The 22,536-nt window shown below is 48.7% G+C and overlaps 1 protein-coding gene across 1 annotated transcript in view; it reads left to right on the top strand.

The window, feature by feature from the left end:
* The window catches only part of SFI1 (SFI1 centrin binding protein), a 51,729-nt gene that overhangs the window by 9,342 nt on the left and 19,851 nt on the right, over window positions 1-22,536 (top strand). Inside the window, exons 4-12 of the mRNA XM_041003468.1 lie at window positions 1,095-1,205; window positions 2,468-2,562; window positions 5,687-5,804; window positions 8,751-8,853; window positions 13,048-13,204; window positions 15,151-15,312; window positions 16,823-16,893; window positions 17,771-17,863; window positions 20,774-20,871. Of these exons, the coding sequence (XP_040859402.1) occupies window positions 1,095-1,205; window positions 2,468-2,562; window positions 5,687-5,804; window positions 8,751-8,853; window positions 13,048-13,204; window positions 15,151-15,312; window positions 16,823-16,893; window positions 17,771-17,863; window positions 20,774-20,871 (1,008 nt within the window). The remainder of the gene's footprint in view (window positions 1-1,094; window positions 1,206-2,467; window positions 2,563-5,686; window positions 5,805-8,750; window positions 8,854-13,047; window positions 13,205-15,150; window positions 15,313-16,822; window positions 16,894-17,770; window positions 17,864-20,773; window positions 20,872-22,536) is intronic.

The following is a 22,536-nucleotide window of genomic DNA, read 5'->3' as shown; positions in this document are numbered from 1 at the left end:
GTGTGTAATACGAATATACAAATAATGTATGTGACACATATAAACCTGATACATGTTATATCCCAACATGTGAGTTCTGGAATTGAAAAAAATACTAATTTATCGGGCCTGATGCAGTAGGCTAGTGGCTAAAGTCCTCACCTTATAGGCGTCAGGATCCCATATGGGCACTGGTTTGTGTCCTGGCAGCCCTGCTTCCCATCTAGCTTCCTGCCTGTGGCCTGGGAAAGCAGTCGAGGATGGCCCAGAGCCTTGGGACCCTGCACCCGTGTGGAATACCCAGAGGAAGCTCCTGGCTCCTGGCTTTGGATTGGCACAGCTCCGGCCATTGTGGCCACTTGAGAAATGAATCAGCAGATAGAAGACCTTCCTCTCTGTCTCTCCTCCCCTTTGCATATCTGACTTTCCAATAAAAGCAAAAAATAATCCTTTAATTATTTGAGAGACGGAGTGTGAGGCAGACAGTGGGAGAGAGCCTCCATCCTCTGGTTTACTCTTGAAATGCCAGCAAGAGCTTGGAGCCAGGAACCTGGAAAACAGTCCCGCTAGTGGATCCACCACTGTTACTGCCTGGGGTCTACATTGGAGAGAAGCTTCGTCTCGAAGTTAGAGCCAGGAACTAAAACCAGACATTAATGAGCTTCTAGAATGAAAAAAAAAAATGCTTAGCCAGTTTCTAATATAAGTTAAATTTCACTTTATTAGAAAGGCAGAGACAGATCTTTGACCCCCAGTTCCCTTCCCAAATGCCCCCAACAGTCAGGGCTTGATGTGGGTTGAAGCTAGGAGCCTCAAAGTCCATCTTAGTTTCCCACATGGCTGGCAGGGGTCCACAGCACACAGGGACCCATCAGCTGCTGTCCCCTAGGATTCTCATCACCAGGAATCTGGGTTGGAAACAGAGCAGGCTTGAAGTAGCCGCAGGGTGTGAGTAGATGGGGCAGCATCCTCGGCTGGGTCCAAGGCTTGGACTACACCCCCAGTATTTAAAACAAAGTCGTTTTGGCTTTGGTTTGAGGTGGCCGCAGCAGTCTAACGCTGTGATCTGGGATTAGATGTCATATTGAGCACTGGATTCTTTCTCACTGCCCTAGGTTTTACCATAAGCAGCGAGTCCTAAGGAGGGTCTTTGAAGCGTGGAAAGAAGAGTGGTGGGTTTCCCACCAGGAGTGGAAACTCTGTGTCCGAGCCGACTGTCACTACAGGTCAGACATGTCACTTTGCTTGTTTACACCTGGCCAAATATATGATGTACGTCTTATCAGAAGTGATTATTGGAACGTTTCTGGTTAAAAGGAACAAAGTTTTGAGTTGCTTTTTATTTTTCTTCAAATTCTTAAAATCCTAAATGCAGGTATGCTTGCACATGTTTATCATGCTGATTATTTGATTTGAGGTTTTTACCTCTGTGTTTCTTTTTTAAGATATGTTTTTATTGCAAGGTCAGATATATACATAGAGAGGAAGATCTTCCATTCAATGATTCACTCCCCAAGCGGCTGCAACAGCCAGAGCTGCGCTGATCCAAAGCCAGGAACCAAGAGCTGATTTGTGACTATTTAGGAATACATCAATGGGACCGGTGCCATGGTATACAGGGTGAGTTACCACCTGTGATGCTGGCATCCCGTACGGGCACTTTTTCAAGTCCCAGTTACTGCACTTCTGATCCAGCTCCCTGCTATTGGCCTGGGAATGCAGTGGACGTTAGCCCAAGACTGAGGAACTGGGGTAGTGAAAGTATAGTGATAATGATGATAAAGGTATATGGTATGTGGTGCATGAATCAAGAAAGAAAAAAGGAAGAAAGTGTCATTGACCATGTTTCATAGCAAGGAAAACTAAAGTCTTCCATGGTATGGACAGTTTATTAAGATGTAGTTGTAAGGACCTGGCGTGGTAGACTAGTAGCTAAAGTCGTTGCCTTGCATCTGCCCGAATCCCACATGTGGGCGCCAGTTCATGTCCTGGCTGCTCCACTTTCCATCTGGCTCCCTGCTTGTGGCCTGGGAAAGCAGTGGAGGATGGCACCCACGCGTTCAACCTGGAGGAAGCTCCTGACTTCTGGCTTCAGATCAACTCAGTTCTGGCCATTGTGGCCACTTGGGGAGTGGACCAGCAGATGGAGGACCTTTGTCTCTCCTTCTCTCTGTAAATCTACCTTTCCGACAAAAATAAATGAATCTTTTTAAAAAAAAAAAATGAAAAGATGTAGCTGATCTTGAGAATTGTGGAAGGGGAGGTGTTCTTCAGGAGCCGGGCCTTGTCTTTGGTCCCCAGCAACAGCTCGCAGGTGTGGAGGACGGCTGCACTTGAGGGAGAATGGGCCTCGCTGTGGTCGTCAGGCATGAACTGTGAACTGAAGTCCAAGTTCCGTAAAATCATCTTCTGCAGCGAGAACAGACCGAATGTGTTGGAGTAGGAATCGTTCCTGTTCTGAATGCCGCTTGCTTTGCTGCCTCCGCAGGTACTACTTGTACAACCTGATGTTCCAGAACTGGAAGAGCTACGTGCGGCAGCAGCAGGAGAGCAGGATCAAGTCCCTGATGGCAGAGGAGCACGGTGAGGCGAGGAAGTCCGTGCCAAAAGACGAGGCGCGCGTTCACTCTTGCTCAAAGGACCTGCAAACTGTGTCTCAGAAGACTTTTTCCTTTCTTTTTTTCTCCTCTTTTGAGAGGCCAATGAAAGAGGGAGAAGTAGAACTCCTAGGTGCTGGGCCAGGTCAGAGTCCATATCCAGTTCTTCCAGATGGGCAGCAGGAGTCGAGGTCCTTAAGCCATCATCGGCTACCCCTCAGGATGCCCTAGCAGGAAGTTCACCTAGAGGCACAGGAGCCAAGACTCCAGTGTGGGGCACTGGTACCCTAAGCAGGAAGTTCACCTGGAGGCACAGGAGCCAAGACTCCGGTGTGGGGCACTGGTACCCTAAGCAACAGCTGCACCTGCTGGAGGGGAAGATCTGTGTGATTGTTCCCTTCCGTATTTTCTGAGTGGAACCATTCATGTGATCAGATTCCTATGTTTTTTCTCCACATATTGTGTTCTTTGTGCTGTAAGCACAGTTAGCCCTGATTGGTGTAGATTGGTCTGTCCGAGCCTGCTGGTTCAGTGTGGTGCCCATGTGTCTCCCCTCCATCTCTCTGGCCACGTTGTCAGGTTGCACAAAGTCTGGAGCAGAGTGGTGGTGCTCTTTTTTTTTTTTTTTAAAGATTTATTTAAAAGGTACTACCCAAATGGCCACTGTACCTGGGACTGGACCAGGCCAAAGAAAGGAGTCAGGAACTTCTCCCAGTTTTTTTTTTTTATCTGGGAGCAGGTACCCAAGCACTTGAGCCATCTTCCACTACTTTCCCAGTTACATTAGCAGGGAACTCAACCAGAAGTGCAGCAGCCAGGACTTGAACTGGCCACCCCTATGGTATGCAGTCATGGTGCCTGACCGCTTCACAGGCTGCGTCACCACTGCAGCCTCAGAGCTCATGTTTGAGTATTCACGTTGCTCCTGATGATCCTGCAGCCAGTTTAGCTCTGATCAGTGTGTCTGCCTTCAAAACACAAACACAGCCTGGGTTAGTGATGCCTCATAGCCATCCTTCTTGAACATCCTCCAGGCACCTCCAGTTCTTCTGATCACAGGTGCAACCAGGGACCACACACCCTCACCACTTAGACCTTCTGTTCCTCCCCTCTCCTTGTCTGAGGGGAAGCCTCATCAAGGAACGGAAGCCATGCAGCACAGTGCAGCACCAGCATCCCGTATTGGCGATGGTTCAAGTCGCAGCTGCTCCACTGCTAACCCAGCTCCTTGCTAATGCACCTGGGAAAGGGTGGAGCGTGGCCCAAGTGCCTGGGCCCCTGCGCCCATGTGGGAGACAGACCGTGCTCCTGTCTGTTGACTTTGGCCTGGCCCTGCCTTGGCTGTTCAGCAGTTTGGGGAGTGAACCAGCTGATTAAGGCGTCACTCTCTTTCTGCTGTCTCTGTAACTTGACCTTTCAAATAAATCAGTCTTCTTAAAAGTTGGTGGAAACTCTTTATCCACATCATGTTTATTTTAATGTTGGATTTCTGTTTTCACTCAGTAACAAGAAGTGTTTATAGTTTAACTTGAGCCTTCATCCTTATCCCATGGAAGTGTGTTGTGTTTTTCAATATTTGGGGGTCTTATATTTTTCTCTTAGTGATTTCATTATGATGAGAGAACAAGTGTTAGCTTGTTTTTTCAGTTCTTTTTTTTTAAAGATTTATTTCTATTGCAAAGGCACATATACAAAGAGAAGGAGAGACAGACAAATCTTCCATCCGTTGATTCACTCCCCAAGTGGCTGCAATGGTTAGAATTAATATGATCCAAAGCCAGGAGCCTTGATCCCACATTTAAGATATTTAATTTTGAATTTTATGGTACAATTCCATAGGGCAAGGAATCCCCATTGTATTCTAAAAAGAAACAGATCGTATGGGGCCTGGTGCAGTAGCCTAGTTGCTAAAATCCTCACCTTGCATGTGCCAGGATTCCATATGGATGCTGGTTCATGTCTCGGTGGCCCTGCTTCCCTTCTAGCTTCCTGCTTGTGGCCTGGGAAAGCAGTGAAGGATGGGCCAAAGTCTTGGGACCCTGCACCGGTATGCGAGACCTGGAAGAGGTTCCGGGCTCCTGCCTTTGGATCGGCTCAGCTCTGGCCATTGTGGCTGCTTGGGGAGTAAAGCAATGAGTGGAAGATCTTCCTCTCTGTCTTTCCTTCTCTGTATGTCTGACTTTCCAATAAAAAAAAAAATCTTAAAAAAAAAGACTTCATGAATGGTAACTTTCATAATGAAAATGGAATTTACCACGTAAGGACACCTATGGGCTTTTCTACCCACACCTAGGAAATTCTTTTCTATGACCTTTATTGGTCCTTTTTATTTATTTTCCAGTTATGTAGTTTTCTTACATCTTGTTTTTCCTGCTTACTGTTAGAAAGTTTTCTAATATAATTTCTCCTTCTTTGCCGTTATATTATGGTAATTATTAAATACCTGCACAATTGAAAGATTATTGAATCTCTGTGTACCTGTCACTCAGATTGAACAATTAGCTCACGGGGCTGTTGTTGTGTGGTGCAGGGGGTTAGGTTTGTGACACCAGCATCCCCTATTGGGAATGCCAGTTCAAGTCCTGGCTGCCCCACTTCAAATCCAGCTCCCTACAAGTGTGCCTAGAAGCTGAGGTGATCTGAAGCTAGGAGCCAGGAGCTTCTTCTGGGTTTCCCATGTGGGTACAGGTTCCCAAAGCCTTGGGATATCCTCAGTTGCTTTCCCAAGCCACAAGCAGCGAGCTGGAAAAGAAGTAGAGCTGCCAGGATGCAAACCAGCATCCACATGGAATCCCTGTGGGTGCAAGATGGGGTGCACTAACCCACTGAGCCCACTAAAGACTCTTTGAACAGTTCAGTACATTGGGCTTCCTTCAATTCCATAATGTCAGTGTCATCACTTAGTGTAATTCTTCACCTGTCCCTCTGCCTGCTGATTTTGTAGCAGTTCACAACGTTTCCAGCAGGGGGCACATGAAGGCTAGAAAGATTCAGGGATTCAAAGAATGGATGAGTACAGAGAACTTTGAAATTTTGGCATTAACTCAAAGTAATACAGCTGCCTCACCATGTACAAATAATAATAATAATACATTCTTTGATGTGTCTAGATGCTAGGCAAAAGGTGCGACGGGCCTGGAAGTCCTGGCTGATCTACGTGGTCGTTCGTCGGACCAAGCTAGAGATGCACGCTGCTGCTCTGGAATTCAGGCAGCAGAGTATCTTACGGTGAGTACACTCGATCAGGCCCCAGATCAGCTGCCACTGTCTGCCATCAGCAGTTATGTGGGAAGCCACATCAAAACCCACGAAGAGGCTCCCTGAAGTCCTGGTGTCCCATGTGAGCACAGGTTCTAATCCTGATGACGGCTGCAGTCCACCTCCCAGCTCATGTGCTTGGGAAGGCAATGAAAGATGGTCCGGGTACTTGGGCTGCTCTGCCCACGCTGGAGTCCCAGACGGCGTTCTAGGTTTGCGCCATCAGTATGGCCGTTTGGGGAGTGGACCAGAGGATGGGAGCTCTCTTTTCCCTCTTTGTCACTTCCTTCTTTAATTCTTTCAGTTAATACACACACACACACAATTAAATATTTTTCTGAAAGAGATATATCTATATAATTTATTTTTCTGAAAGAATTAAAGTTCTTTCATCCTTCAGTTCATTCCCCAAATATTGCAATGGCTGACGCTGGACCAGTCTAAGCAAAGAACTTCTGTTCTCCCACTGGGTATAGGAGCCCGTGACTTTGGGCCAACTTCTCTTTCCCAGGAACATGATGGAATTGGATTGGAAGTGGAGCAGCCAGGACTCGAACTAGCCTATGTATGGGATGCTGGGCACTGTAAGTGGCAGCTTTATGTGCTATACCACTGTGCCAGCTCAATTGAATACACACTTTTTTTTTTAAGTTTAAAAACCAGGCCCATTGCAGTAGCCTAGTAGCTAAAGTCTTTGCCTTGTATGTGTGGGTATTCCATATGGGTGCCAGTTTGTATCCTGGTTATTTCACTTTCAGTCCGGCTCCCTGCTTGTGGCCTGAAAAATTAGTAGAGGAGGGAACCCTGCACATGTGTGGGAGACCTAGCAGCAGCTCCTGGCTCTTGGCTTCAGATTACCTCAGCTCTGGCCATTGCAGCCACCTGGGGAGTGAATCGGCAGATGGAAGATCTTCTTCTTTGTCTCCTCCTCTCTGTATATATGACTTTCCAATAAAAATAAAATCTTTAGAAAAACAGGGAGCTGCTTTATTGTAAGGCTGATACCCTTATGCATCCGTCTGGTGGTACCATGGTTTGCTGAATGGTGGTAGATTAAAACTAGTTGTTGCTGGAACAGTCAGGGCCTGGAATATGGGAGAGAGCAGAGGTTTTGCTGTAGTATTGTCTTGGGTTTGAATCCCTGTTTCCACGTTCCTATTAATGGGTCATTTCGTTGTTAGGGAAGTGAATAACCACACCGCTGAGTGTATTTCAGGATTGTCATGGGGAACAAACATGGTGCTGTCTGCAAAGAGTTTAGCAGGGTGCAAAATATCAGCTGTTCGCTCTGCAAGTGCCTGCATCAACCCGGGCTGGGCCAGACCCAAGCTGGTTGTCCAAAGTTTTGTCTGGGTCTCCCGTGTCAGCGGCGGGGACCCGAGTACTTGGGGTGTCACTTGCTGTCTGTCAGATGTGCATCAGCAGGGACCTGTGTTGGGGAGTGGAGTGGGGACTCGAACGCAGCCACTCTGCCAAAGGACACGGACATCCCAAGCAGTGTCTCAGCCGCCAGGCCACATGCATGTTCCTTCATAAGTATTTTTAAATACTTAATTAGTGTGCAGTTCTACTTTGAGTCTATGGTGGATATATTTTTTTTTTTAATAATGAATTCGTTTGTTTGACATATGTTTGTTGAGACCTTTAAAATGTTCTGGTACTATGTTGGTGCTGGGATTGTCTCCAAGGAGCCAAGTATTTAAAAATAACGCTAAGAGACAGCTTGAGGTGTCGGAGTGGTTTGGACCAGCAGGGCCTCGGCTAGGAAGAAGGTGCTCTTTGTGGGTAGAGTGAGCAGGCGAGTGAGGGTGTCCAGGACGCAGAGCCCACAAACTGGGGTCTCACAGCTGTTGGCCAGCAGCAGAATGGAAAGCAAGTCAGTAGGAAACCAAGCCTGTAATGAAAGCCTGCCCAGGACAATGGGAAGGAAAGGAATCCAGCAAGGCGGGCAGACCACAGTCACTACCAGTGTGCACATGGTATATAAGTATGGACAAGAATTATTTCTACTCACTGGTTTAGCTGAAAGGCAATCGAGACAGCGCTTCCACTGCTGGTTTATAGCCAGCTGTCTGCAACAACTGGATCTGGGCCAGGCCACGGTGGCTGGAAACTAGTTCGAGTGTAACACAACCGTGTGAATCCTCAGTTGCTGCTTCCCGGGGTCTGCATTAGCAGGAAACTGGAATCCACTGAGCTGGGACTCCGACCACAACACTCTGATCTGGTCTCTGGGTATCCCAAGTGGAATCTTAGCCACTGGACCAAATGCCTGCTCCAGTAATCATCATTATTGTTTTAAGAAGAGAAACTAGATTAAAGAGAAAATGTCTGGAGTAAGTTAGGCTGCATCTGACCTCAGGGACCATCACTTTCCAACCCTTAGTTAGCAGCTTCAGAATTATTTTTTGTTTGTATCATTCCACCTATCTGAAGGACTGAGTTACAGAGAGAGAGAGAGAGAGAGAGAGAGAGAGAGACAGATTCCATCCTCAGACCTGCTATCTGGATGACCGCATTGACAGGGGCTGTGTGGTTGGGCCAGGCTGAAGCAGAGAGCCAGGAGTTTCCTCCAGGTCTCCCATGTGGGTGACAGGGACCCAAACACTTAGGCCATCCTGGGCCGCCTTTCCCAGACCGTTAGCTAGCAGGGAACTGGGTAGAGCAGCCAAGATACAAATGCAGTGTTCATATGAGATGTTGGCACCGCGGGAGGTGGCTTAACCCACCATAACGATGAAGGCTCCCAGAATTGTTTCACAGCTGGTTTCTCACAGCTGTTGAGTGTGTTTTCCCAGTTTATCTAGCAGATCCTAACCTAGAAGATGTCACGGTGAAGAAGGACCAGAGCTGAGGATCTGAAACCCAGCACCTAACTGTCCTCTTGCCCAGGTGACCTTCATTTTACTCTTTCAGGGTGGGGTGGAGGAAGTGGAGGCAGCAGCTGGGACAGGCCTGCAGGAGCCGTGCCCTCCAGGCGTCAGCTGTGAAGCACCGGGCTCTGAACCTCCAGCTGCAGGTAGGTACACTGGACTTGGGTCGTGGTGTCCTCTGTCCATGCGTCAGCCCCACACCCACAAAGTCATGGGGGTCAGACACCCCTGGGGAAGCCATCATGCTGCTGTTGCTGTGCTGGGCCGAGGGAGCTCGGGAGAGGCAGGGACAGCAGCCGTGGGGAGAGCTGAGCTCTCAGCAAACCGCCACCGGGTCCACACCAGGCCCCTCCCAGGCATGATGGCCGACAGTTTCCGGAGAGCATTTGGTAACTGAACTGAACAAGAGACCTGAATGAAACGGCAGGGAACTCTTACTTCCTCCTCATTCAGCAAATAAGAAAATTGTGAGAACAGGAAATAACCACTTCTGAAAAGAAAACCTAGCTTTTTTATCTGAGGAGGCTAGTTTTAGGGAAGCCACTGGTTTTCAGCAAGCTAAAAAGGCCTCGGGCCTATATCCACACCATGTGTAGTGAAACTGTCTTAGAGTCCTCTCTGACATCCTCGCTGAGTTTGTCACTTTCTTGTGTCTGTCTTGTAAGTACAGGACTGGCAAATTAGTTACAGGAAATGAAACAAGGAAGAAGAGGGATTTAAAAAAAAAGCCCTTGTTACTAGATGTAGGAAGAGTGCCTCTTCCCCCTCTTATCTCCTCACCAAGAATGTGTTTAAACTGACAACATATTGCACACACTCTGCGGGTATTTGCAGATAACGTGCAAGCAGCATATCCAGTTGTCTAGATCTGAGATCAGCTACCACATTTGGCCTGCTGCTTGTTTTTGTACAATAAAGTTTTATGGGGTCACTGACCCACCCCTTAGTGTATGTGTCATCTGCAAGGACTGAGCCAAGTGGTTGCAAGGGAGACTGAAAGGCTAGCACACGTGAAAACACTTCTTACCTGACCCCTAAAGAGAAAGCTGGCTGGCCTGAACTCATGAGGTTGTCTGAGCCAGCAATAAGGAAATAAAAGACACTCTCTTGCCAGTACTGTTAACTGTAACAGTAGCAGCCACAGTAGCATCCATTGTGGGTCCATTGTGGTCTCACTCACGGTGGGCCCTGGACCATGTGCTTTGCATGCATTGTTTCATCTGATTTAATAAGCTTTTTCTAATTTTTTTTTTCCGGTTACTGCTGAGGAAATTCTGAAGGTTGAATTACTTTGAATTACTTGACTCAGGGTCATGTGTAGCCAAGGTCAGAGCCAGGGTTTGATTCCAAGCATCCTGAAAATGCTAACAGAGCCTCTCCCTGAAGCACAGACGCTGTAGCAGTCCTTACCAGCGCTGTCACCTCGGAAGGGAGATAGAAACAAACAGCGGGAAAACGCTGGACGTGTGGGAACACGGTTTTCTGTCTCTGACGAACAAGTTCCCCTTTTCAGAAAGCCACTTTCATTCTACTTAAACTAGTGCGGCTCAGAACATATTTAGTGTTTGCTTTTTATAGTTGTCTGCAAGTGTGCCTGAACAGATTTGACTGTATTTTTAGTGATAGCAAGTGTTTATGGTTTGAGGTTGGAATACCCAGAAGTCATTCAGAGTCAAATCTAGAGAGAGACATGAGTAGCAAAGACAATACCGATGCAGCCGGATTATACAAGGCTCTAAGTAAGGCTAGGCTTCATCTTGTGCGTTAGGGGTAAGTGATGGTTTCTCTGATACTTGACATGAAAGAAAACACGAAGGGAAAGATCAGGTAGAAAGAAAGGATTTCAGTGACGTAACAACCAAAGCAAAGTGAACCAAGGAGAGCCACTTGGATCTTTCTGTTAGGAATGGACCAGAGGGCCCAGGAGTTGGGCCTGGGGATTGATACGCCGGCATCCTGTGTTAGAGCCCCTGGGTTCCGTGCGTGACTTTAGCTGCCAGATGGTACAGACCCTGGAGGGCAGCAGTTGATGGCTGGGGTGGTTGGGTTCCTGCTGCTCACCTGGGAGACCAGGATTGAGTCCTTGACCTCAGTCCCAGCCACCTGAGACATTTGGATGGTTACCAGCAGTTGAGCACTCGCTCTCCTCTGAAATAAGTAAGTTTAAAAAAAAAAAGGGTCCAGCGTGATGGCGCTGTGGTTAAGGTCCTTGCCTTGCATGCCCGGGATCCCAGATGGGCACCAGTTCTAATCCCAGCAGCCCCGCTTCCCATCCAGCTCCCTGCCTGTGGCCCGGGAAAGCAGTCGAGGACGGCCCAAAGCTTTGGGACCCTGCACCCGTGTGGGAAACCTGGAAGAGGCTCCTGGCTTCAGATTGGCTCAGCTCCAGCCGTTGTGGCCGCCTGGGGAGTGAATCATCAGACGGAAGATCTTCCTCTCTGTCTCTCCCCTCTGTATATCTGCCTTTCCAATAAAAATAAAATAAACCTTTAAAAAAAAGAAAGCTGTTCAAAAATTCTAGGTGAGATTTTGGACCAGGATGCTAGTAAAGTGGTAGTTGGATTCTGGCCGTAGTCTGGACATTAGAACCTACAGAATTTGCTGTCAGAGAAATAACACATGGACCTCCAGAGATACACTCCACGTGGGGGGGAAGACTAAGCAAGAAGTGAGTTTGAGAGGGGAGGCTGGAGCAACCCTCTACTGAGCTGTTTCCTCCGCTGGCTGGGCCTTCCTGAGTGTCTGTGGGGAGACTCCAGGGAGATGGTCGGGAGGTGGAATCTACAGGCACGGCAGGAGGGGAGGGAAGCAAGAGAAGGAGCGTAGTGAGAGGAGAGGATCCAGGGTGGAGCCTGTGAGGACATGGGTAGCAGGCAGGAGGGGCCCACGGTGTTCCAGAAGCCAGGGAAAGGAGGGGTGAGCTGCTGGGCCAGTGCTTCTGGCAGGCCGGGGGGGGGGGGGGCGAGGGCCGAGCGTTGATCTTTGCGTCCAGTGACGTGGAGATTAAAGATCGCAGATGGCGCTGGATAAGAGCAGCTTCAGGGAAGCTACTGATGGCAGGAGGGTCAAGAAAGCTGGCCTCAAAGAGGAGAGGTTTGAAAACGGCCTGTCTGAGGATCTTAGAGAACCAGGAAAGTGACTGGGTGGCAAGTGGGTGTGCTGTGAGCGTCACTGGCTTACTCCTTTCAGGAAGTGTCTTTGTGACAGTCCTCTGAAATTTTTCTTTCTATTAACAGCACAGAAAAGGTAGTCATGATGCATGTTTCACCCAGCTTAACTGCTTGTTAACACCTTGCTACATTTCTCTAAGTTCTGAACAGTGTAAAAATTGGGAAGTTTTTTAAAAGCTTTATTTTTATTGTAAAGTCGTTTACAGAGAGAAGGGGAGACAGAAAGATCCTTCCATCTGCTGTTCACTTCCCAAATGGCCGCAATGGCTAGTGCTGAGCTGCCAGGAGCTTCTTCTGGTTCTCCCAGGCAGGTGCAGGGTCCCAAAGCTTTGAGCCATCCTCTATTGCTTTCCCAGGCCACAAGCAGGGAGCTGGAAGGGAAGTGGAGCATTTTCATATCTGGTCCACAGTCTGATCAAAGATCACTCCTTTGGGCCCTGTGCAGTGGCTCAATGGCTAAACCCTCACCTTGCAAGCATTGGGATCCCATAGGGGTACTGATTTTCGTGCCCTGGATATTCCTCTTCCCATCCAGCTCATTGTGGCCTGGGAAAGCAGTAGAGGATGGCTCAAATCCTTGAGACCCTGCAACAGCATGGGAGACTCAGAAGAAGCTTCTAGTTTGGGATCAGCTCAGTTAACAGCTGTTGTGGCCACTTGGAGAATGATCCAACCAGCGGATGGAAGATCTTTATCTTCTGTCTGTAAATCTGCCTTTCCAGTAAAATAAATATTTTTTAAGATTTATTTTTATTACAAAGTCAGATATACAGAGAGGAGAGAGAGAGAGGAAGATCTTCTGTCCGATGATTCACTCCCCAAGTGAGTGCAATGGCTGGTGTGATGCCGATCCGGAGCCAGGAGCCCGGAACCTCTTCCGGGTCTCCCACGCAGGTGCACGGTCCCAAAGCTTTGGGCCGTCCTCCACTGCTTTCCCAGGCCACAGGCAGGGAGCTGGATGGGAAGTGGAGCTGCCGGGATTAGAAACAGCGCCTATCTGGGATCCCGGGGCGCATTCAAGGGGAAGATTTTAGCCACTAGGCCACCGCCGCCTGGCCCCAAATAAATAAATCTTAAAAATAAAATCTTGTCCTCCCCGGAGAATGTCCATCTTCACCTTCCTCAGTTGTGCTTCTTCTCTGAAACCTTGACTGTCGTCTGGGCTTTCAGGCTTGGTCTCAGTGGCGGGAGCAGCTTCTGCAAAGCCAGAGGGGGAGAGAGAAGGCGGTCTCTGCGGTGATACACCATCAGAACCGGCAAAAGCAGAGGTGCCTGCAGGCCTGGCTCAGATACCTGGACGTCCGCAGAGCGAAGAGGCAGAAGAATGGTGAGTCGGGAGCCCATGCATGCAGAGGATCTGGTCCTAGTTTCCACTCTTTTGCTGTCAGGACGACTTTGTGAGGGGAATTCTGAAGGCTTCTTAGAAATGGAGTAGCAGGTAAATTTATTTTGGTGCAGAAAATTTTTTGAAATGCTGCTACTAGATCTTCAGAAAGTTGTGTGGAAATGCATATGATCCAAAAAGAGTCATCAGCACTGTCCCCCAGGGTCCACACCAGGGGAAGCTGGGGTCAGGAGTTGGAGATGGGTGCTGCCTCTGGCTCTCTGGTGTGGCATATGGACATCTGAACAGCTAGACCAAATATCTACCCCTAGAAGTATCTTTTTTTTTTTGAGATTTATTTATCTTTATTGGAAAGTCAGATTTATAGAGAGAAGGAGAGACAAAGAGAAAGATCTTCCATCTTATAGTTCGCTCCCCTGGTGACCACAGTGGTGATCTGAAGCCAGGAGCCAGGAGCTTCTTTCTGGTCTGCCATGTGGGTGCAGGGTCCCAAGGCCTCTGCTGCCTTCACAGGCCACAAGCAGGAAGCTGGAAGGGAAGTGGAGCAGCTGGGACTCGAACCAGCGCCCATGTGGGATCCTGGTGCGTACAAGGCGAGAATGTTAGCCACTAGGCTACCCTGCCAGGAGAGTTATCTTTTAATTCTATTTTCTGTGAACTTTTTGAAATTCCTGCCTATGAAGAAGAAATGTGACCTTATGTCACAGAGTTTATTCAAAGGAGCTTGAGGAAGAAAACGGTTCACCCTGAGTTCCCTCTGTTTTCTGCCGTGCATATATTGTGTTCAAACAGGGGTTTATTTATGCTGTAGATAATGATTGAGTGATACGATACCTACAGTTCTGTATCTTTTTTTCAAAACTGCTTACTATCATTTTCATGCATCTTTAAAAAACATAATGCTCACCCTTATCCATGTGGTTATGTCTATCACCCAGTAGATGCCTGAAACCTCCGGTGGTACGTTGCCCTTATGTATAGTATATTTTTCCTGTGTATATGTACCCATGGCACAATTTCATTTATAAATTCAGCATCAGAAGAGATTAATAACAGTGACTTACAATAATACTAAGTTATGTGACTATTTGACCGTATTCACACTCTGTCTTCAAAGAGCCCAGACAGATGCTGAGCTTTTCTGATCTCATCGACCCCGAGGGAATTGAAGCTGTAGAAAGCAAAGCCACAGACTGTCCCCTGCCTGCAGTTAGAGCGCTTGAGTTCCTGACTGATGCCCTTACGTTTCCTGTGGCCATTAGCTGGTGGAAGTATTGAAAGCAGACAAAGCTGGGCATTCTGGCAATCAGGCTGGGTGGTATTGACTCGGCCTGGGAGATGTGTGGACGGAGGTGGAAATCAAGGCAGAGTACCCTTGGACAGCAGCAGTCTCCTCTGGCTCACCCAAGTGGAAGCCTTGGCTCTGCGATGTAACTGATCCCCTAACTCCTCCTGCCTCCTACTGTCCTGAGGCTTTTCTCCTTCCCCAAGAGAGAAGAAACAGCTCGGGGGATTCACTGTGAACCTCCAGTGTTTAAGAAGTGTTTGCTTAAGGGTCCTGTGTGAGAGGAGCTGTCTGCCAGGGCAGGGTTGGATTGTCTTAACATTGTTTTGAGGAGTGTACATTTCACCTAGAGACTACTACAGCAGGTGCACCCCACAGTTGGAGTGCCTGGGTTTCATTGCCGATTCCAGCTTCTTGCTCGTGTAGGTCCAGGAGGGGGCATCCTGCTGCCCCTGTGGGAGACCTCATTGCCTTCCCAGCTCCTGGCCCTGGCTGGTAGGGTAGGGGTAAGTGGGAGTGACCAGGGGGTGGACATATGCTCTTCCCTCACTCACTCACCCTCCTCTTTTCCCCTCTTTCGCTGTGTGTGTTTAGTTGCCTTTGGCCTGTTCCACACCCCACTAAAGTTGTGTGTCTGTTGCAGAGATGGCCAGGCGATTCCACCGTGCTACAATGCTTCAGATCCACTTCTGTGATTGGCAGTGGGCCTTGGAGCGGAGGCAGAGCTTGTACGCCCAGCAGGCCCCAGTGCAGGAGCTGGCCAAGAGGATGGCCCTGCGAAGGGCCTTTGTGCACTGGAAACACTGTATCCTTTCAGGCACCCAGGCCTGGCTGAACTCAGCAGTGGGTGAAACAAAAGGCAGGAATCACAACAAAGGCAGCTACTCTTTGTGGCATGAGGGCTGTGCGTGCAAGAGACACATGAACTTACAGTTTAAAGACAAGAGACATGAACTTACAGTTTGAAGACAATAGTAAAAATGAACAGCGAGGTGCCCACCACCCAGTCTGAAGAACACTGCTGGCAACCCCGGTCTGCTCCTGCCTCACTGTAATTTCTTGGTGTCATCACCCTGTTTTTTTCTCCACCTTCTGATTGGTGGAAGTGCAGCAGCTGTCTCTAAGTCACAGCATCCCTGTGGTCACAGCTTCCTGTTGCAGAGATTTGGCTGTGCACAGACAGATGTGCTACCCTGTCAGTCCTCCCGGTAGCCCTGAAGAGCATGCCCCAGTCACGGTGTTCATTTTACATAGATTGAGGCAGGGCTGAGCGGTTTTCCATATCACAGCAGGCCATCCACAGAGCCTGGACATTTTTTCTAAACCTGGGCCTTTGACTCCTGGGCATGTGTTCTGACTCGCTGCCCCATGCTGATGTGCATGCCCAAGTGCAAGAAGCAGCACTTCCCCCGACACTCATCAGAACCTGCCTCACGCTAAACCCTCCTTAAGCTCCAGGATACAGGGGAACTCAAAGGTTAACAAGAGTCGATTGTCCGATAGAGAAAACGGTCCACACAGTGGGGCCTCACAGCATGGTGTGATTGTCACAAGTCCAGCCAGAGCCAATGGAGATTCAGCCGGGGAGGCCGTGTTGGACTGGGGTCTTGTGGGGTGGCAAGTTCACCCCGAGAGGTCAGGAAGGGCTGTCCACAGGCTGGGCGTGAGCAGAGGCTTTTGAGCAAGGGTCGACAGAGGCAGGGGCCCGGCTTATGCAACACTCTCACAGAGCACAGAAATCTTGGACTTCGTCCTGAGGGCCACCCGGAGCCCCTGGAGGTTTTCGAGAAGAGCAGCAGTCAGATGTGTGTTTTGGAAAGAGCATTCTGGATTTGATGAGAGAGGCTATTACGTGGGGAGGTCACATTCCAGCATGTGTGGAAGGGCAGGCCAGGGGGGCTATGGGGTGTTGATGGTGAGGACGGAAGAGCAGGAGGTGAGGAGAGGCTTGCAGGAGAGCAGATGGATTCAGCTTCTGAGTGGATGGGAGGAGAAAACATGTGAAAATAACTGGGAGTTCTTAGCTCAGACACCCGACTGGGCTGTGATGCCAACCTGCACGCGGAGAAGGAACGGGCTGTGCCTCAAATGCAGAGGTCTTGAAATGTTTGCCAAGGTGGGAGGTTAGCAGCTTAGCTCAGGGCCAGGCATGTGCCTGTTACGTAACTAGCCCACTGCTTCCCTGGTCCCCTAGGAGGAACTGGAAGCATCAGCCTACCATACAGGCCTTTACCTCTGGCTAGGACCCTTCAGGGCACTGGGATGTGCAGGGGTGGGAACTGTGCTGAGACCCTGGGGCCTTAACTTCCTGGCAGACATGCTGCTGTGTGCGGAGGAAGTAGCCCTGGTGGAGATGGCAGAGGATCACTACAGGCTCAGCCTGCTGGTAAGAGCACCATGGCCCCGCCAGCCCTGCCCAGACTCCGGCTCCTGGGCGACCCACCCCAGGGTTTTGCACAGTGGTGCCCCTGCTTTTCATTCTTGGTCAGGGACAGCAGTGGTGTGGGGTCAGAGTGTTCTGAAACTGTGGAAGAACCTCAGAAGTAATCTGGCTTTTCTTGAATGTGGTGGAAGTCCTTTTTGGTAGTGGAAGCCTAAAGCCAGTCAGCACAGCAGTGCTGTGCTTGGAACAAGGTCCTTCAGGAGCCTGTGGGGTCCTGGAAAGCACACTACACAAGCACAGACCCCGTCTGGACTCCTCACTTCTGCCGCCAGAAGCTGAAGCCCTGGAATAGGGCCTGGTGGAGTAGGGTGGGGAGTGCTCGTGGGTTTACATGGTACATGAGGTGCTGATGGAACTGGACCAGGCCTGGGTATCCTGTCCCTCCCCCAGCCTCCTGCTCACCAAGGGATCCTTCTGTTCCATGTCAGCAGACTACACAAAGATACCACCAAGACCCAAAGTTTCTCTCAATTTTTTAAGAGGAAAGAGCTAGTGTTTGATATTTGTGGAATTCTCATGTGCATCAGGGGATCCCCTGATGAGAGGCAAGCGTGTGCATGTGTGTGTATTTTGTGTGTGTGTGCATGTGGGAGGTGAGCGTGTATGCGTGTGTGCTGGGCAGAGCTGCTGGGCAGTGCAATTGCCAGATGTTGAGATACCCACTGGGCGGGTTCCTGACTGAACTTCAACACTCAGGAAGGGGCAGCATCATAGGAGCTTGCTTGCTGATTGAGGACACTGCCTTGCCTTGTCCGCCTTTGTTTTTACAGACTCTGCCAGTTCCTGTCTTTGTGATTGGTTGTGTCCTTTCTTTCGCCAGCACTTTTGCTTTAGAGCCCTGAAAGGCAACGTGGCCCGTGCCCGTCTGCAGCGAATCAGGAAGAATCTGGCTCACCAGCAGCACAGTGTGACGGTGAGGGCTCTTTTCTGTGCCAAGGGATTTGGCTCTTTTTATTATTATTATTTATTTGAGAGAAAGAGTGTGCATTCTGATCCACTGCTTCACTCCCTGAATACCCGCAGTGGTCCAGGCTGGGCTGGGTTACTAACGCGAGGCATCAGGAACCCAACCTGTGTCTCCCACATGCCTGGCGGAGATCCAGTTACCTGAACCATCACTACCGCCTCCTAGGGTCCACGTTAGCAGGAAGCTGGAGTTAGGCACAGAACCCAGGCACTTCAGTGTGGGATGTCAGTGTCTTAACTGTTAACCCAGTACCTGTCCCAAGGGACCCATTCTATAGTGATTCTCTTTTTCTTTCTTTTTTTAAATCAGTGGTCTTTTTTTTTTTAAGATTTATTTCTTTTTATTGGAAAGTCAGATATACAGAGAGGAGGTAAGACAGCGAGGAACATCTTAACATTCACTGATTCACTCCCCAAGTGGCACTATGGCCAGAAGCTGAGCTTATCTGAAGCCAGGAGCCCGGAGTTTTTCCAGGTCTCCCATGCAAGTGCAGGGTCCCAAGGCCTTGGACCATCCTTGACTGCTTTCCCGGGCTACAAGCAGGGAGCTGGATGGGAAGTGGAGCAGCTAGAATAGAACCAGTATCCCTATGGGATCCCAGCACGTGCAAGGCAAGGACTTCAGCCACTAGGCTACCATGCCCAGCCTGATTCTCCTTTTCCTAGCCTGTACACTTAAAAATGTGTCTAGAATTTGGACTCCCAAAAACCTCAGTGCCCATTTTCTTAGGTAATCCATACTTGCTGATAGAGAAACCCTTATATTTGTCTTGTTTGATCCCATTTATTCTCTGTTTGCCAAGACAGTTAATGCTTGACTCAGATGTTGAGTGCTGTGGATTTTAACCCTGGCCAAAGGGCTGTGGTTGATATGAATATACTTCAAGTCTTGCACCTTAGGGTCTGTTCTGTCACTGTGCCTTCGACGGTCTTCTGAGGTTTCCATTATCAATCCATTCTCTTCAGGGGCTTGTTGACCTGACATGTCTGCTTGTACACGTTGTTTCTGGGTCAGTTTTGTTGTTTTGTGAAAACGTTCAAACACAGTAAAGTAGAGCAATACTACCATCTACAGATCCATAGGTAGACTCAGCGCTTGTTAACGTTTGCTGTATTCTGGCTGAATCGTTTTCAAGTAGATTGTAAATAGGACAGTTTGTATGCATTACCCCAACATAAGGACGTTGTCTTCCACAACCACAATGTCATTATCACTCCTGCCGGAATCACCCATGTCCAGATTCCCACAGCTGCTCCTGTCAATGTGATTGCAGCTTTGTTGTGTGGGGTTTTCTGTTTTCTTCTTCAAGCCTTGGGTTCAGTTAAGGAGCATTCACCTTGTTTGGTTGTTGTGTCTCTGAAGACAGAATCTGGCTCTGCTGTCCTTCTCTTACCCTGCTTGTTTCTCACATGGTTGTTTAGCTTTTCTAGCTTTTAATGGTGGCACAAAGCACGGAACCTGAGTTTATCATCTCCTCCATCGTTAAACTCCCGTTCCGTGACACCAAGCACATGCGGTGTTGGGCAGCGGTCATCAGCCTCCGTCTCCGGGGTGCTTGCGTCATGCACAACAAACTGCCCATTGATCACTCGCTCCCCTCCATTCCCCCGGCCCCCTCGCCCCTCCACTTCATCCTGTGTAAGTCTCACTGCTCTTACAGAGCTCAGAAGTAGAATCCTACAGTTTTGTTCTGTTGAAACAGGTATGTGCCAGCCACTCAGCATCCCCTCTCCCCCACCAATGATGTGGACTTCCTGGAAAAAAAAAAGGGACAAAGTTATTTTATATAGTCTCCTTAATTCCAATTTTATCTGATTTTAAAAAAAGTTTTATTTATTTAAAAGAGAGAGGGAGAGAGACAGATCTTTCTTCTGCTAGTTGACGCCAAATGGCCTCAATGGACAGACCAAAACCCGGACCTAGAAACTCCTCGCAGGTCTCCCATGTGGCTGTTGGGGCTCATGTGTTTGTGCCATCCTCTTAGCTTTCCCAGGAGTATTAGCAGATGTTGGATTGGAAGTGGAGCAGCTGAGACTCAAACTGGTGCCTGTATAGAATGCCAGGTGCTGCCTTAAGCTCCATACCACCAGCCCTCTGATGATTTCTTTTTTTTTAATGGCATATAAATTTCTCTTTTTTATGTTGTTTTTATAAACTGTAAGTTAAGTATTAAGACTAGGGTCCTGGCACGGTAGCCTAGTGGCTATAGTCCTCTCATCTTGTATGCGCTGGGATCCTATATAGGCGCCAGATCTAGTCTTGGCTACTCTACTTCCCTTCCAGCTCCCTGCTTGTGGCCTGGGAAAGCAGTGAAGGACGGCCCAAAGCCTTGGGACTCTGCATGCGTGTGGGAAACCCAGAAGAAGCTCCTGGCTCCTGGCTTTGGATAGGCTCAGCTCTGGCCGTTATGGACACTTGGGAAGTGAACTGGAGGATGGAAGGTCTTTCTTTCTCCTTCTCCCTATAAAATATGCCTTTCCAATAAGAATGAATAAATCTTTTAAAATAATGAAGACTGGATTAGGTTGAAATTAGACTTTTTTTTGGTAGGACTACTTCATAGGCAGTAACATATGATAAGTATAATTTCTAAAGTGATTTGTTTAAAATACCATTGTCTTGTATGAGGCCCAGATTAAGAAGAGCTTCTTTCCATCTCCCTGGGAGGAGTGGCCCTTCACGTTGGCCTTCCTCAGCTCCCCAGCTCTGCCACAGGTGCTTGGCAGGCCAGTGTGCTGGTTGTTCCATGCTGAGGTGCTTTCTGCTTTGGGAGAGCTCACCGCCCCCCACAAGTGAAGAATGATGGTTTTGCCTTTCACCTCAGTAGGCACCCCTTTCTTTCCTGTCTTGCCTCAGCTGCTGCGCAGGTTCTGGGACCTCTGGCAGTGTCGGATTGAGCAGAGGGAGGAAAGAGAGCAGGTGCCCTTACTGCACACGGCCTGGGACCACTACAGGTAGGGCTGCAGCCTCTTCCTCACACTCTGTCAGGACACCTTGCGACTCCAACTTCCTGTCTCCCAGTGTGAGCGCGTTCCCCTCCTCACACACATTAGTGCACCTGGTTCAGAAAAGCCTCTTGGGGTGGAGGCCTTGCTCCCGACCCCTGGTTTCTAACTTAGCGTTTCATGTCTGTCTGGACTGGAGGTAGGGTGCAGCTGGTCATGCTCGTCTCTAACCCCCCTGGTGTGCGGTCTCTACCTGGAGCCTCTTCCTGCATTGTCTTGACCTTCAAGTGTGAGGGAAGCTCGGGTCTTGGAACACTGCATTGCTGATGTTCCAAGCTCAGGCAGGTACTTGTCATATTTGTGGCTCAGACTCAAAGGGTGCAGGAAGTGTCCCCCATGTTTTAGAGTTAGTCATTCAGTTAGAGAAATTAAAGCACCACTTATATGTGAAGGAAACTCAGGATGTGTAGGAAGGAAAATAGGAAGTGAAAATGAAAGTTGCCTGGGGACCAGCATTGTGGCACAACCAGTTACTCCACTGCAGCATCCCATAAGAGCCTCAGTTGGAGTTTGAGCTTCTCCACTTCTGGTCCAGCTCCCTGCTAATGCATCTGGCACATAGTCAAAAACTCCCTCTAAGACTCGGGCCCTGCAGCAGGACCAGGCTGAAGCCCAGAGCCTGGACTCCCATCTGTGTCTTACTGTGAGTGACAGAAGGTCAAGTGCTTAAGCATTACCTGCTGCTTCGCAAGCACAGTAGCAGAAGCTGCAGCAGAAGCAGAGACAACACTTGATGCAGGCGCTCTGGCATGGGGTCTGGGCTTCCCAAGAAACAGCTTAACACTGGAGACACAGTGTCCATCACTGGAGGTTTTTAGTGAGTGAGAATCCCAGTATTCAACGGACTTAATTCTGTTACCAGGAGATGTCAGGATTCTAAATCCTGGCTTATAAAACTGAATGTGGTTCTCACAGTGTCTGTGTGTGTGTGTGTGAGAGTGAGTGTGAGTGTGAGACAGAGAAAGAGAAAGAGAAAGAGAGAGAGAGAGAGAGAGAGAGAGAGAGAGAGAGAGAGAAGGGGAGTGAGCTTGTCACAGATGCAGACCATGGAACTCGACACTGTGCTGGGTGATCGAATCAGATTTACAAGAAACTTTTCTGAATTTGTAGGCTACTCAGTCTAAAATTAGGAGTTGAAGAATCTTCATCTCCGTCTTTTCCAGAATGGCTTTTGACTGGCTCCTCCCAATGTGGGTTTCACAATGTGGGTTTCCTTTTAGTTCTCAAAGAGCAGCTTGCCCAGATTTACTCACCTTAAGAACAGAGCAAAATTTTAGAAACTTTTAAAAAGTGTCAATCAGTGGATTTTTCAAAGATCTCATGGTGCTTGGAGTGGCAAGATTGACAGCGATTCATAACTGTGGCAATATCAAAACCACTTGAGCAAGAACCTCAGAGTATGCCCTACATCCGGGACCTGGGGAGGGTGGGAAATTGGGTGGGCTTCTCCCTTAAATACCCGCCTTTAAATATGAAGCTAACAATATGGAAAACATACTAGTATTATCCACTTTCCTGTAGCCCTTGAACCTTCTTACCCTGATTAACTATGTAAAGAATGTCAAAATAAAATTTATTAATAATAATAAAAAAAAAGTGCAGATTGACATTCCT

The sequence above is a fragment of the Ochotona curzoniae genome, unplaced genomic scaffold (genome assembly GCF_017591425.1).
Source record: "Ochotona curzoniae isolate NIBS_2020 unplaced genomic scaffold, NIBS_Ocur_1.0 scaffold_274, whole genome shotgun sequence".
NCBI classification, from domain to species: Eukaryota; Metazoa; Chordata; class Mammalia; order Lagomorpha; family Ochotonidae; genus Ochotona; species Ochotona curzoniae.
This window is presented reverse-complemented; position numbering and strand designations above follow the sequence as displayed.